We start from the raw sequence: 15,590 nt of genomic DNA, 5'->3' as shown, positions 1-15,590 counted from the left end.
AGGGTCTCCTCTGGCTCTTTAGTTCAAGCCCCACGTTGGGCTTTGTGCTGTCAGTGCGAAGCCTAGTTTGGCTCCTCTGCCCCCTCTCCTGTCCCTCCCCCTGCTCACACAGGTGTGATCTTTCAAAAATAAAAAAATGACAAACACAACTATCAGGTCATCTCTGGTTGCAACATCTTTGATTAAGGTGCTTACAGATTGTTTACAACATAGCAACAGAATGGTTACAAAGGGTTTCTTACTTTAAAAGCAAGGACACGCGGGGAAAGGAGAGAACTACAGTGGTTAACGACAGGCAGTATCTGTGAGCTCCAGCCTCCGCCCCCTCGGCCCCCCCTCCTGACCAGTCCCAGGCTGCCCTAGTCTCCCCTCCTGCACTTGCTCCTCCTCCACCCAGACAGGAGACAGGATGTTGGCGGGACTTGTCTGAACTTGGAGCGGATCAGGTTTCTAGCAGAAAAATCAACTACATGTCAGCATGTGAGTAGTGATTAAAAAAAGGCAGAAGGCCATTAGACAAGACATTCTGGACTGCTGGTGTAATCCTGGTGGGGGGAGAACAGGAATATGCTGCCATGTGGCCTCAGTGTCCTCCCCAGCAAGGACTTTCAGTCTGCCCCAGGAAGCCTCCACGTACCCAAGGAAAGCTGGTAGACGTTTCTCAGACATTGGCACACATGCTGGGGTCTCCTCCTCTCACTTGTTCTCCTGCCCTATATGGCTTCATGCATCCCCACCCCCCAGATTCTGGAAGAAGAATGCAGAGAAACTGGCCCTTACAGAGGCCCTGCTGTTCTACACTAGCTCAAAACAACTATGAGACAAGAAAGGGGACAGAACAAGTGAGCAAAAGCTGTCACAACGGCAGTGGATGCTTTGAATACTGGATGGTGTCCAGGGCAGCCCCGATGTCATAGTTCTTGGTCTGTAGGAGCCTGGTGAGCCAGCCGCCTTCGTCTGAGAACCCCATGGACAGCATCTGGGAGAGGGACTCTATCAGCCGGGGGTCAGCTTCTGCCAGAGAGAGGACAAAAGCCATGAGGGCGAGTCCAGCCAGCCAGCACCCCGTGCCTGTGGAGCTGGCCCTTCCATGGGCTCTTTGACCTTCAGAGTGAAGTTCCCAGGCCAGGGTTGACCAGCTTTCCCCGTAAAGGGCCAGAGAGTAAATATCTTAAGCTGTTGTGTGAGGCTATATGGTTTCTCACAACTACTCAGTTCTGCCATTACAGCATAAAACAGCCAGATGCTGTGTCAACAGACAGGCACGGCTGTGCTCCAGTAAAACTTCTATTCTGGACATTGCCATTTTAATTTCATCTAGTTTTCATATCTTGATTTTTTTCCAACCATGATAAAAATGAAAAACTCACTCTTGTCCCATAAGCTATAGGTTGCTGCCCCCTGCCCTGAGGCAGAGAACATACATAAACACTGGTAGCCCAAAGAGCCAAATCTGGCCCACAGCCGGGTTTTCACCTGTCTTACCATTTCAAACATTGTCGTCTTGTGATCATAACGAACCTAAGCAATATGTCAGCTGCCTTTCCTACTCAATGCACCCGGGGCTGCGCAGTCCTCATGTGGCCCTACCGCCAGGCACGCCACCCTCCACGGGTCGGCCTTTCCGGCTCCTGTAGGAGCTCTGAGATCGACATTTCCCTCAGGGAAACGGAAGGTGGACTCTGAATCCACTTCTAGGGGTATGTGGCGGTGCCAGAGCCTTGAAATCCCACCACCTTCATGACTCTGGGTCTGGAAGCTAAAGGGAGGGGACTAGATGCTCTGAAGGATAAAGGTAGAAATATAAAACTGTTTGAAATCACTTGCCTGGGGGCAGATGTGGGTACACCGCGGCCTCCTTCAGCCCTGTGGGCCCTTCCTGAGAAGAGTCTAGGGAGGCTGGCCCTTCGGACTCGGGCATCTGTAGAGACTGGAGTTCACCTGTAGACGGGTCTACTTCTTTTGAAGATAAATGAGTCCAGTCCTCATCCCCTCCTGAACAGTTATCAGACTCCATCTGTTCCTGGAACAGAAGCAGTCATGAGCACACAAGGACCCACCCACAGCCCCAGTTCCTGGGAGAGGCAGGTGTGGACAAAGGGCAAGGAAAGTTCTAGCAGAGGGCTCACAGACTGAACTGTAACAGAAAAGCCATCAGCCAGCCATGTAAGCACCAGGCAGTGGCTGTGGCCTCTGGAGGGGGAGACTTGCCTCAGGCTGCCCCGGCTCTAGAGCTATCTTGTCCATCTGCTCCGCCAGAGACTGCGCAGCACCCTCCGTGTCCCCGTCCGGTTTGCTGGGGTCAGAAGAGCAGCTGCTCGGCTGAGAGCTACACTTCTCCTCCGTGCTGGAGCTGCCCGGAGAGACGGGCGTGAGGCGGCTTCTCTTCCCTCCATGTTCCACGTCAATATCCACTTCGATGCCTAGAGAGACCGAGGAGGAAACAAAAACCAGTGAGGCCTTCACAGGGCCTCCCTGATGTGACACAGTGTGTGGGGCGCACGGGCTTACAGAGCCCTTCCATGTTCAGTCCCCCTGAGCGTCACGGGTCAGGACAGAGTGGGATCTGCTACCCTCCACAGTCACACAGCCAGAGCAGGACCAGGCAAATGGATGGTCATTTCTTTATCTTCAAGATCCCAAGGGCTGACTGCTCCCAATATCCTGGCTTCTAGAAAAACTCTGCTGACTTGTCCACCTCATTGGACCTTTCTCTTCTTCCAACTTAAGGAAACTTTAATCTCCACTAACATCCCAGGTCAGCTTTGGAGCCAGAAAACCCATAAAGAGATCTTGTTTTTCCCTAAATGTGTGGGCAGCAGCTGTATGGCAGGCAGGGCCAAGCCCTAGGAATGGGGAGCCAAACCCCAGGTGGCCAGGCTGTCCCAGCCATGGCGCTGAGGACCACATGAAGCATCACACTTGTGTGTGGGGCCTAAGAATCCTGCTTAACTTTGTGAGGCTGGAAACACAGGCCAGCAGGTCTCCTCTGGTCTCTCACACGGGCACATGCTCACTGAGGACCCGGAAGGTGGTCCCTGGTGCTCTTTTTTAAGTTTGTTTTTGAGAGAAAAGTGACAACACACCAGCAGGAAGGGCAGAGACAGATGGACAGAGGATATGAAGCGAACTCTGCACAGAGAGCAGCAAGCCCGATGTGGGGCTCAAACTCAACAACCGTGAGATCATGACCTGAGCCAAAGTCAGACGCTTAACCTACTGAGCCACCCAGTGCCCTAATGTTTATTTTTGAGAGAGCGTTGAGTGGGAGAGAGGCAGGGAGAGAGAGATAGAATCTAAGCAGGCTCCATGCTGTCAACACAGAGCCTGGTGTAGGGCTCGATCTCACGAACCATTGAGATCACGACCTGAGTCAGACACTTAACTGACAGCTACCCAGACGCCAGGCTGTGTTTCTTTTTTTTTTTTTTTTTTTTTTTTTTTTTTTTTTTTCCAGGCTGTGTTTCTAACTAATTTCTCAAAGGACGACACGCCCACGGCTTAGAGTCAGCTCCTAAAGGCTATCTCGAAGACTCCCTGTCCCCCACCACAGCCTGCCCACTCCCAAAAGACAGCTTTCAATCCACACTGCTCTTCCTTGTTGGCTTCTTATTCTAGATCCACTTACCTCCCCTTCCCCTATGCTTTCAAAACTTTTAGTGACAACATAATGCCACTATATAAATATTGTTCTTTGCCAGCCCAAATACTGAACTTATTTCCTTGTAGTTTTTTTGGTTGTTTTTTTTTTTTTTGGCAACATTAACAACACTCACTTTTCTCATTTGCTCTCTCCGTATTCTGCCAACAGCTCTATGGAATTTTCTACCTGGGTTAAGTGCCAGATACCCCTACAGGTCCAGTTTTTCCCTGGAAACCATCCCTCTAGCACCACCCCCGGCTCTGCCCCATGCTGGCAGCTCCCTGGGCCAGAGGCACAGCTATGCTGCACCTGCCTCTCCTCTCCTACCTGCTGCCTCCCATCTTGCTCATGTTTTGGGTCCCGTATTTTGAGCACCTTCCTCGTTCTGTGTTTATGTCTTCATTTTGTTGGGTTGGGGGAGGGTCCGAGCCAAGGAAGATGACTAAGACCTTGCATACCTGAAAACAACTTTGTTCTGCTCTCACACTTGACAATCAGGTGGGGGTAGCTCTCTTGGTAGAAAAACCATTTTAGCTCAGGCTTTTGAGGTCACTGGTTGTTCCATGGTCTTCCGGCTTCCAGTGCTGGCGCTTTGAACTCTCCAGTTTTTAGGATAACCTGGAGCATTTCCAGAGCCTCCCTTTATCCAAAGGGCTCCGAAACCAGGCAATAAGCTCTGGTGTGGGGTTTTTGGTCATTGTCCAAGACAACTGGGGTCCCCTTCAATCCAGAGGTTAATGTCCTTAGTGCTGAGATGCTCTTACATTCTTTGCTCATTTCCTTCCTTCGGTTTTGTCTGTTCTTTTTAGCATTTCTATTATTCATCCTATACTGGGCCTCCAGGATCAATCCTCAAATCTTCTCACTTTTTCCCTCTTCTCATCTCTATTTGTTTTGCTTCTGGAATATCTCCTCAAGATGACCTGAAAATCTAAGCCCCCTTCTGAGGTCTTTGTTATTTTTCTTCTGGATTCTAAGAACATTCTTATCTGTTCTTATCTTGGAGCGCGCCTGGGTGGCTCAGTCTGTCTTTGGCTCAGATCATGATTCTCACAGTTTGGAAGTTCAAGCCCCACGTCGGACTCTCTGCTGTCGGTGTGGAGTCCACCTCGTATCCTGTCTCCCTCTGCCTCTTCCTTGCTCACACGTGAGCTCTCTCTCTCTCTCTCAAAAATAAACACTAAAAAAAAATTTTTTTAATCTGTTGTCATTTTATGGTATCCTATTCTTTTTTCAAGGATAGAAATATATTTTTGTATCTCACTGAGGATGTTAACATTCTTTTTCCTGTAATGTCCTTTCCCAAGTTCCTTCTTGTCCATATGCTGAGATTTTCCCAAATGGTCGGTGATCTATGGCAGTCGATCCTAGTGAGGCACTCCCTGTGGGGCCAGGGCCATCATTCATTTCCCTCTGCAGGGTGACTGGGTGTATGGCCAGGCATCAGGATCCTAGGCAGCAGAGCTGTGGGACTCTGCTCCAGCATGCTCGGCCTCCCCTGAGCAGGGACTCCCTAGCGCCTGCTAGAGACCCACTGCTCATTCATGGTGCCCAATTCAAGGCTGTGGACACAAGGCAGGGTAAGGTAATAGTGTCCTTAAGGCTAAAGCTTCCCTGGATCCAGCAATTAAACATCAGGTCTTGTGCATGGGTTGGCAAGGGCCACCATCTGGCTGACCAGCCAGTGATCTCTACGTGATCCCCGAACAGTGGTCTTGACTGCTCCTTGGCCTCTCCTGGACCGTGAGCGGCCATCTTGCCTCTCACCAGTATTCCTGTGCAGGATGCGGGCTTCTGATGCCTCCACTGTTGGTTACTACCCTCCATCCATTTCCCACCTTCCAAAGTTTGATGTCACCTCATCTTGTCCCCTATGATTTTTTCACCATGTTGTTTAATCCCTTTACTGTTATTTTGGTAGAGTTTGAGGAGCAGAGATAAAGACAGGCTTAGCTACCAATACCCACCCCCCCATCTGCCATAGTTAAGCTGTTTTTACCCTACTATCCTCCAATATTTCATCATGAAAGGTTCCAACAAACAGAAAATTTGGAACAGTACAATGAACACCCACATACTCTCACTTTTCTCTATGGATGAACGATGGGACTTCTGTCAATGAATGAGAGATTCTAGAAGCCAAGTTCTCCAACTGATGATAACCTGACACTTAGGGGCTTACAATATGTACCACAGTCTGTGCCCTGCTTCCCCCAAAGCCTCTGTGTGGGGAAGGGTTTTCTCAAGTCCTGGACGTCAGGGACTGCAAACTCAGGCCAGGAACAGTCCTGGGACTCAGCAGTGGACCTGCTCAGCTGGTTCTCATGGCACCTACCAAAAAAGGCCTTGGAGTTTTACTTTAAAGCCGCTGAGTCACTGCACATAGACTGCCCTCTGGGAGGTATTAACGGCTGTCCCTGGGCCCCTGCTCTGGGAACAGTCCCTTCTCGGCCGTTGGCAGTATGAGTCATCCTAGCCATCAGGTACTCATGAGAAAGGAAGATACCTACAACACCAGAGCTTAATCAATTCCTCAAGTGGCTCTCCGGGACTGAAATTACTCAAAGGCATATTTACTGAAACTTTACTTGTTTCGTAGAGCTCTAGGCTCCTCCCTAGTTGTAGAAAGCAACTCCACCCACTTTGAAAGACTTAAAAAGGGCCTTTACCCTCATCCCAAAACACCTGGGCACTGCCAAAATTATTCCCAGATGTCTTGAGTGGGGCACCCAGGTCAAGGTCTGAAACATGCCACAAGCTCAGATGGGTCTCCGGATGGACAGCAAATGTGACCCAGAGTGGCCTGGGAAGCCTTCAAAACACAGACCCCGGGCCCTACCCAAGACCCATTTACTAGAATCAAAAAAGTGGACCTGAGACTCTACACTGTTCCAAAGTTCCCTACCTGAACCTAAACTTGGCTTTAGGACTCACCGGCTTGTCTTGTTCGTTCTTTTTAGTGAAGGACTTTGTTCTTCAGAGTCCTTTTAGTAACATTCCCATATAACAAAATCTACACCCCAAAAACCCGTGTTGGTGATTCTGATGCTCAGCCAGGCTAGAGAACCACTGCCCATTAACTGTCTTCCAAAAAGAAGCTTCCCGTGCCCCTAAATCCCAGCCTTTGGAGGACCATCTCTCAAAATACCCAGGGCCTTCACGCTCTCAACACCACGTTGTAAGTGAGTGGCAGCTGGGGTTTAGCACTAGCTGATCTCTTGATTTGATGCCCCTTATAAAGCATTAACAACATTAGTTCTTTTCTCTCCCTCAAGTGCCTGAAACTCCAGTACAAAAACAGTATGTGGCCTGAGGTGTTGACGGGCAGCAATGCCAGGACATCACTGCTGCCGCAAAGCTGCATTCTGGGCTGAAGGAGTGGGAGCTGGGGTGCTCTCACGCTGGAGGTGAGGGCAGTCATGCCTCCCCTTCCACCAGCATCCTTTCAGACACTGGACATGACTTCTAGACCATCTGTGTGGGCACTTCCTGCCACTGCAGTCACAAAGCAGAGCACTTCTAGTCAGAGATCATGGAGCCACTATAATCTTGTCACCTTTGTAGTGGGCTATCACTGCCACAAAGCCCTGTCTGGAAGCCCCCACATCAAGACCAGCAGATGCAGAAGGTACTTTCTAAAGCCTCAGGCCAGGGGCACCTGGGTGGCTCAGTCAGTTAAACTTCAGACTTCAGCTCAGGTCATGATTCACAATTCCTGAGTTCAAACCCCACATCAGACTCTGTGCTAGCTGCAGGGAGCCTGCTTGGGATTCTCTCTCTTTCTCTCTGTGCCTGTCCCCCATTCACCAGCGTGTGCACACTCTCCGAAATAAACTTAAAAAAAAAATTACAAAAATAAATAGATAAAGCCTAGGGCCAGTCACACCACCAGGAAGGTACTCGCTGTGGTTCACCCATGGAGAAACCTCACATCTGTGAAATCCAGTGTCACACAGAACTCCTTATCACACACTGCTCCCCAGCTCGGGCACAAGCCAGGCACGTAGAAAGCACCCAGAAAAGCTGGGGTTGCAAAGAAAAAAAAAAGGGGGGGGGTGTGGAGGGGAGAAAAAAAGAAACAGCATCTCAGCTAACTGCTCACTTAAGTCCTTGGGTAAACCCAAGACTCACGTTCGGGGAAAGTGCAGACTGCCCTTTGTGGGAAGAACTATCTGAAGTGGACAGGCCAGCCCTGCAGCTGAGCCTCTTGGGATTATCCCAACCACACACTCACTGCTTCCAATTCACACCAGTGGAAAGCTCAAGAATTTGTCAGGGATTTCAACTGAGTGACCTGGGGTGCAGCACATGGCAAAGGTCAAGGTGAGCCAATAGATGCTCACCAGTATCAAAGGCACAGCAGTGACAACTCCTCTACAGTGTCCCAGACAGCCACCAGACAGCCACCCACTAGTTCTCGAAACGCTGCTGTCAAAGGACAAAGACAGCCACTTACCCAGAGGGCTGAGGGCAGCTGCCACACTCTCCCCTACGTTCTTAAGGAAATTCACGCTGGGGTCCTCCGATGGGCCAGAAGCTTTGATTTGCAAAAAACAAGGATGTTTAATTCAAAGCATGTTTCTCAGTAACTTGAACACCTGTTGCAATCCTATCAAGTTCATTATGGGTCCCCTCTATCCCCAGGGGCCTTGTCCTGGCAGCCCTCCCTCACTCTCTCCCACTCTCGGCCCTTTTGTGACCCCGGTGCTCAGAAACCTGTGGGGGATTCAGTACACGCAGTAGAAAAAATAGACCACGTTCTAGCTCAAACCACATCAAAAATCAAACAAACATCCCCATCTTTGTTCCAAAGGATGAGGTAAATCGAAGGACAGTTAATAAAATCAGAATAAAACCAAAATCCAAAAATCTAGAACACAAGCCACATGTAAGTTAACTTTGTGATTGTGTTTAAAAAGACTTGAGTGTGGGTGGGTGCCTGGGTGCCTCACCTGGTTGAGTGTTTGACTCTTGGTTGGTTTTGGCTCAGGTCATGAACTCATGACCCATAGGATCAAGCCCCACGTCAGGCTCTGCGCTGCCAGTGCAGAGCTTACTTGGGACTCTCTGCCCCTCCCCTGCTCTCTCTCAAAATAAGCCAAACATTTAAAAAAAAAAAAAAGAGAGAGAAAAAAATAAAAAAAGACTTGAGCAGAGGCACCTGGATAGCTCAGTCAGTACAGCATGGGACTCTTGATCTCAGGGTCAAGTTCAAGCTGCATGTTGGGTGTAGACCTTACTTTAAAAAAAAAAAAGGGGGCGGTGGGGGTGCTCAGTCACTTAAGCATCAGACTCTTACTTTCAGCTCAGGTCATGATCTCAGCTTTGTGGGACTGAGCCCCACATCAAGCTCTGCACCAACAGTGTGGATCCCACCCCGTCTACCCCTCCCCAGCTCATGCTCTGTCTCTCAAAATAAATATATAAACTTTAAGTAAGTAAGTAAATAAATAAATAAAAGCCTTGAGCAGATTTAGCTGATTTTGCTGGCAGCCAACACAAAAGCAGCAGCGGGCATATCACAGAGGTGTGGGAGCTCTCAGGGCCTCCCTGCCTATAGGTGAGGGCCACCTCAGAAGGGCAGCATTGTGAGGCAGAAGCTGGGGGAAGATTACAGCTGATCACGCCTGGGCCGTGGCTAGATTCAGTGCAGGTGAGTTAGTGGCCTTGGGCACTTAGGTGCCTCAGTTTTCCAGCTATGAAATGAAGACAATGTCCCCCCACTTTGCAGGGTTTTGTTAGGATCAAATGCCGTGAACAGCTGTGAAGTGCCTGCCGGGCCACAGGCCCAGCAGCAGACTCGGGACTTGGGGAAGGCCCTCCGGCTCCACCAGGCCTGCCATCTCACCCTTCAGAAGCCGGCAGACTCAAGCCTCACCTGACTCCGCCGCAGGGCTGGGGCGGGCATCCCCTGCACGAGGGGGACGTGGGCTCCAATTCCCCGGTGGGCCCATCTCCCAGCCAGGCCACCCAAAGTGCCCATGTTTCAGTTTCCGGAGCCAGCGGCTATGTGAGAAGCCCTGACGAGGAGCAAGCAGAGGGGTGGCACAACACCATGTCAGGGGACTCCCTCCGCCCCAGGCCCACTCCAGGCCCACCCCAGCCCTCAGGGAAGCCCTACTCACCTCGGAGAAGGGCCCAAAGGTGGTGGGGAAGACAAGCTTGTTGTGCTCTCTGTGCAAGCCCTTCCCCTCACAGGCAGCACACAAGTCATAGTCCGGGCAGACGCTGCATTTGTAGCGGGTCCCCACCACCGGCCCATTGCAACCATCACAGATCACGTTGGGGTGCACCATGCTGCGGGGTGCCTCCTGAGCACACGGGGGGCGGTGGTCCCGCCGGCACTCCTTCTTCTCTGCAGGAAGGACAGAGAGCCAAGAGGTGGGACCCCAGAAGTCTCCCATTCATCACCACCATAGGGCTTTCAGTTAGCAGGCCCCAGCCCTACTCTCCAGAGTCCCTGCAGAACTCAGCTGTTCAAGTGACAATAACAAAGGGACCTGAGAAACTGCCAGGAGGTTCCTGGTCCCTGTGCTGGTTACCCAGACGAGCGAGAAGTGGCAGGGAGCTGTGTCTACACAGCTTTGGCCTTGCCCCATATTACAATAAACCCCACAGCACCCCCAAAGCTGTCCCAGCCCAAGGCACTTGGTCTGGGCATAATCAAGAGTGAACCCAGAGATCCTCAGGCCCCACCCCATGCGGTGGACAGACTCCTTTCTCGGGCCAAGCACAGTGATGATTAAGTCTCAGTTTCAACCCACAGGTTCTTTCCCCCTCCCACTCTGAAGGGATTTCTCAAAAACCTCAAGCTGGCCTTACTTAGAAGAAGCACCCAGCTTCAGACCTTTACCTTTAATGTAAATACGGAAGATGTCATCCTTCACATAGGACATTGCCATGGTCAGCTCCTCGTCGCTGGAAAAGGCAACCAAGTCTCCATCCTCATCTAGATTGTTTAAAAGACAGCACGTGAGCACCCAGGGCTTCTCAGCCCAACACAAGCTGCTCAGAGGGGCTGAGGTCAACCCTAAAGGGGCACCTGCAGGCCTAGAAACTGAGGCACACCTGTGTGAGCCAGGGGCCAGCAGGGCTGAGGCCAGAGGTCAGAATGCCCTTTCACTCCCCACTGCCTGGAAGGTAAGCACCCCAACATGGGCCGTGGACGCCCACAGGAGACAGAGCATGTGTTCGCAGGGACAGCCGGCCACCTGCTCTGCCTTTAAGCCAGCTGTCCTGTAAACAGGTGCTGCCTCGGTCCACTTCCGACCACGCTTTAGACCCATCTTCAACTGCAGGAGATCCACACCTGTGATGGGTTCCTAGGGGCCCAGCCCTTCCAAAGGCCTTGGACCTCCTGTGGTTTAGGTCTGCCTACTTCCTGCTCCAATGAAGCTAAAGTATCTGTATGTACTCTTGCATTTTTAGACTTAGATTTAGCTAATGGTGTTCAAGTCCCACCACGTAGGCCAAACCACACAGTACATTACACCATGCAGACTGGGCCAGGTCTGTGGGCCACCACAGATGAAACGTCCACCACAAGAACAGGGGCAGGATATCATAAGGTGATTAACCAAAATATCCATCAACTAATGAATGCATAAACAAAATGTGGTATGTCTGTAAAATGGGAGACTATTCATCACAAAAAGGAATTAAGTACTGAACTATGCTACAGCACATGTAAACCTCGAAAATGTTATGCTAAGAAGCCAGTCACCAAAGAATACATAATTGTCAGATTCCATGTACAGATTTATGTGAAATGTCCAGAATAAGGACGTCCATACAGAAAAAGATCAGTGGTTGCTTAGGGGTGAGGAGAACAGGAAGAGAGCCAAAGGGTACACTTTCTTTGTAATGTGATGAAAAGGTTCTGAAAACTGTGATGATAGTTGCACAAGTCGCTCAAAACTGTGCACGTTAACAGTGGGTGAATTGTAAGTGAATTACAGCTCAATAAAGTCATCACAAAACAAAACAAAACAATCCAGAAGCGGGCAGACCAGCTGGCAGCACTCCTAAGGGAGGTCCCGGCGCTGCCCCTCCCCAGGGGCCGGCCTTGGCTGCCCGCCTCCCTCCCAGCCACAACCACTTCCCCACCCCACCCACCAGCAGCCACCAGTCACACCAGCGCAGCAAGAAACTGAGCTGGTTCCCGGGCTTCTGTCCCTCCACCGACGCTTCTGAAAAATGTTTTGCTTTTGGCCTTCTGTCCACTGCCAGGGGGGCAGTGTGCGCACTCGTCAGCCAGGCAGCCCTGCCTGAGCCCTCGCACCCCCGCGCTCGTTCTCCCGTCTCACTTCTGCCCCCGGCCGGCCCTTCCCGGGCCCTATCTGAACCCCCACCCGGCCCTAGCCAGCCCAGATTCGGCAGCCACAGGATGTCAGCGTAACCTGAGTGCCCGCCGGGAACCGGCTAGGACGCCCCCACGCGCCCTTGCCAAGATCTGCGACGTCACTGCAGGGGGAGGGGCGGCGCCCTGCGCCCCCGGGCCTGAAACCCACCGAGAGAGCCTTGCAGCCCCCGGCCCAGAAGTGCGCCCGAGGCCGACTCGACGCCCACCCAGACAGCGGTCAGAGCAGACCCCGGCAGGCTCCTCCAGGCCGGACGAGAAGGGCCAGCCACCCCGCCCCGCACGGCAAGCCTGCGTCACGGCCCCGAGCAGCTGCCCGAGGGCGCCCGGCCCGCTCACCGCGATAGTGCGTCTGGAAGCCTCCGGGCCGCAGCGCGGGGAACAGGGCGGCCACCCGGCTCAGCAGCCGTTCGCAGGGTCCGGGCCCAGCCGCGACCTCCGCCTCGGCCTCCGCCTCCGCCTCCGCCTCAGCCTCGGGTTCTGGGCTGAAGCAGAAGCTGAAGCGGCGGATCTCACGGGCCGCGTCCTCCTTGCCCAGAAGGTAGGCCTTGACGGTGAGCGACGCCATCACTGCTTGTTGGTGAGGAGGAAGCGAGCTGGGCCGCAGCGGCAAAGAGCGCTCGGCTTTTGTAGAGAACGCGGGAAGCCCCGCCCAGGACGGCCTCCTGGGGGCGGGGACTCGGCGGCCCGCTCCGCCCCCCAGGCGAGCGCGAGCCGCCCTGCATAGGCCTCCAGCGCGCTCCCCCCTCTTCTCCCGCGTCCCCAAGTGTTCCCTCACAGTCTCCGGTACTCCCGTATTGCCGACACCTCTCCTCATGTCCTTAGCGCACCCCAAGAGACCGGCCTATGACTCCGACATCTAGGCCGGGACCCCGTCATCCTCACCTGAGGGGAGGCACCCCGAAGGGGTCCCGCCCCAAAGCCCTCCCAGGCTTGGGCCGGGCGGTGACTCAGCAAAGCAGAACGGAGGCCGCCGGGGATACCCAGCGCAGCGGGAGGGGGCCCACAGAGGCGGGAAGCCCCAGGCCAGAACACACTAGTCCCCTAGGTGCTGTCCCGAGTCTGCATTCTTCACAGCCTCCCGAAGCACTCGGCTTCCCGGGTGGCAGCCCGCTCCACCGCCCCCAGCATCCCCTATGATGGCCCCTTACTGGCATGAGGGACATACCCCCAGCTCAGGCCTGAGGATCAGGGAGCTCCCAGTATAATAGAGGGTAAGGTTGAGCCCAGAGTCTCCTCACGCTCACCTGGCCGGAGGGCCAGCCAAGGCTTCCTGGAGCCTCGGTAGTCATTACGGGTTCACTGCAGCCCAGGGAGCTCCCCATGGGCAGCCAGGCACCCACCTGTCAGCGCAGAGCTCGGTTCAGCAGGTGGTGCCCCAACGGCCTGTGTGGTCTCAGGCCTGTGGGTCTCACCGGCACCCCAGGGGTCAGACCAACAGCCCTCCAGCTAGTAACCAAGAAACACTGCTTCATGTGACAAAATCCACCTGTTCACAAGGTCTGGAGGAAGTTGGGGGGGGGGGGAGGGGGTCTTGGAAGGAGGTGGGCAGGAAGGGTATATCATCCAATGTCATCTCCCAGGTCGGGTCCTGTGAGAAGTCAGACCTGCTGAGTCAAAATCCTGTCCTCTCATGGTGTGGTTTGTGGGAGCAGGTAAAACCTCAAGGGATGGGAAACCCAGAAGGGAAGGGTGGGTGGATTTGGCTCAGATGTGAAGGCGGTTTGCCCCTGGAAGCAGAGCAGGGACCTGTCCACAGGTGTGCCGGGTCCTCCCCAGGGGTTCCAGACTAGGCAAGTCTTCACACCCCCGCCCAGGCCAAAGAAGCCCTTTTTGAGAGGATATACCCTCTCAGACCCCTTCCTGCATCCCTATTGGGAGCCTGGGAAACTGACCCAATGCCCAGTGCCCCGCAGACAGGGTCAGGGGGGTACCGGGCAGAAGCTGCAGGGCCCACAGGTGTCCATGGGGGTGACTCAGCAGCCTGGGAGCCTGGCAGCCCAGAACAGGCTGAGCCAAGAGCCCAGCGTCCCACCTCCCCCCAGGTTTCAGCAGCCTCATCTGAATCAGTGGGAGCACAGAAGGAAAGCCCTTCAGGAAGGGCTCAAGGTGCGGCCCCTGTCCAAACAAGCAGCGGAAACAGACGCTGCCAGCAGAACCTCCTTTGCTTTCTCCTCTGTTCAGCCCCATTTGGGACCATGATTTGAGAGGAGGGATGAGGAGTTTAGGTGAAAAGGGGGTGGCAGGGAATGGGGCCCAGGGAAACCAACCTGGAGCCCCGCCCCCCCCTCCCAGCTCTAGAGAGTCCCAGCTGTGACCTTCCCAGGATGCCCTACTGTTGAACATGGCCCTTGCCCTGCCCTCCCCCAAGGCCAGTGAGAAGTAAACAAGGCGGCAGCTGGGGAACCCCCTGGCAGGGCCCTCTCGCCTGCCGGGTGAGGTCAGGTGGTCTGGCCAGCAGTGAGTCAGCGTCCCATGACCACCGTCATAACAGGGGGATCCCCGCCCCGCTGCCACCTATCTCAGCAACATTTTAACAAGCAGCCAGGCAGCAGGGGTGGGGGGCAGGACAGAGCCATGAGAGCTCAGAGAGGCCAGGGTGGCAGGGAGCTGGCAGCGTGGAGACCAGAGCCAACCAGAAGGGGTCCAATGCCCCTTTCTGACATCCGTTGTCTTTCCCCTTCTTGGGTGTCAGGGACCTCCCCTATGCCCCACTTGCACCTGAGCCAGAAGACCCACTATCTACTGGGCCTGCCATCTTTGGGCATATGACAAGCCTCTCAGTTTCCCCATCTTTGAAATGGGGCTAGAATGGGGCCGCTCACAGGCAATGCCCCTAGGCTTTGCTAGCTGTTGTTTGGCTGCCTTTGGGGGCGTCCACTGGGCGTAGGGATGTCAGGAAGGAGACTACAGTCGGGGTTGAGGTGAAAGTGTGGGGAGCACAGAAGAGACCTGGGTCAGGTTTTCTGGGGGACGAGCAGGAGTGGCTGGGAGGTTATCTGGTTTAGTTTATTGCTGTCTGGGATGTTGTAACCACCTCAATTCCGCCCTCCTATTCCTCCCCCTTAAAGAAGTAACCCCATCCCTTGACAATGGTTTTCTGAAGTTCCCTGTATTTTCTTTGGGATGTGGAGCCAAGCTTATAGGTGGATGCTGGGGCAACCAGAGACAAGGCCACCGCAGGACTCAGGCCAGGCTGCTGTAGGTCACCTCAAGGAAACCAGGATCACAGGGGATCAGGCCCCTCCAGAACCCAGCACTGGGTCCAGGGACTGAGTTTGTCCATGGAGGAACAGAGTGGTTCGTGGGTGGGAGTCCCACACTGAGCTCCACTGTTCTCCCTCACAAGGGAGAGACACACCCTTGGTTCCTAACCATGCTAACTCATTCCACCTGGTGACTTTCCTCTGGCTCCTTCCTGCCCCTACCTGGAACCCTCCCTCCCTCCTCTTGCAACCCAACCTCTCCATAATTGTCACCTCCTCCATGAGGCCTTTCCTGAGCAACCCCTTGGGAAAATCCCCAGACACTGAATATTACCTGCATTTAACCCTTCCTGCAAAAGTGCATGGCCCAACCAAGAGTGTA

At 53.6% G+C, this 15,590-nt stretch overlaps 1 protein-coding gene across 2 annotated transcripts in view; it reads right to left on the bottom strand.

Annotated features, from left to right (window-relative positions):
* Window positions 1-162: 162 nt before the first annotated feature.
* SQSTM1 (sequestosome 1) overlaps window positions 163-15,590 on the bottom strand; it is a 25,687-nt gene continuing 10,259 nt past the window's right edge. The window contains exons 1-8 of one of the 2 annotated variants that reach the window (XM_019469678.2): window positions 12,342-12,620; window positions 10,497-10,592; window positions 9,769-9,998; window positions 9,522-9,663; window positions 8,100-8,180; window positions 2,212-2,423; window positions 1,828-2,023; window positions 163-1,014 (exon numbers count right to left, since the gene is read on the bottom strand). In XM_019469678.2, coding sequence (XP_019325223.2) covers window positions 857-1,014; window positions 1,828-2,023; window positions 2,212-2,423; window positions 8,100-8,180; window positions 9,522-9,663; window positions 9,769-9,998; window positions 10,497-10,592; window positions 12,342-12,570 — 1,344 coding nt within the window. In that variant the 5' untranslated portion in view covers window positions 12,571-12,620 and the 3' untranslated portion in view covers window positions 163-856. Of the gene's footprint in view, window positions 1,015-1,827; window positions 2,024-2,211; window positions 2,424-8,099; window positions 8,181-9,521; window positions 9,664-9,768; window positions 9,999-10,496; window positions 10,593-12,341; window positions 12,621-15,590 lie in introns of those variants that run through there. The other variant, XM_019469677.2, reaches the window with a different exon arrangement.

The sequence above is a fragment of the Panthera pardus genome, unplaced genomic scaffold, assembly GCF_024362965.1.
Source record: "Panthera pardus isolate Hobbes unplaced genomic scaffold, ASM2436296v1 HiC_scaffold_2, whole genome shotgun sequence".
Taxonomy (NCBI): Eukaryota; Metazoa; Chordata; class Mammalia; order Carnivora; family Felidae; genus Panthera; species Panthera pardus.
Note: the sequence above shows the minus strand (reverse complement) of the source record. Positions and strands in the feature narration are given on the sequence as shown.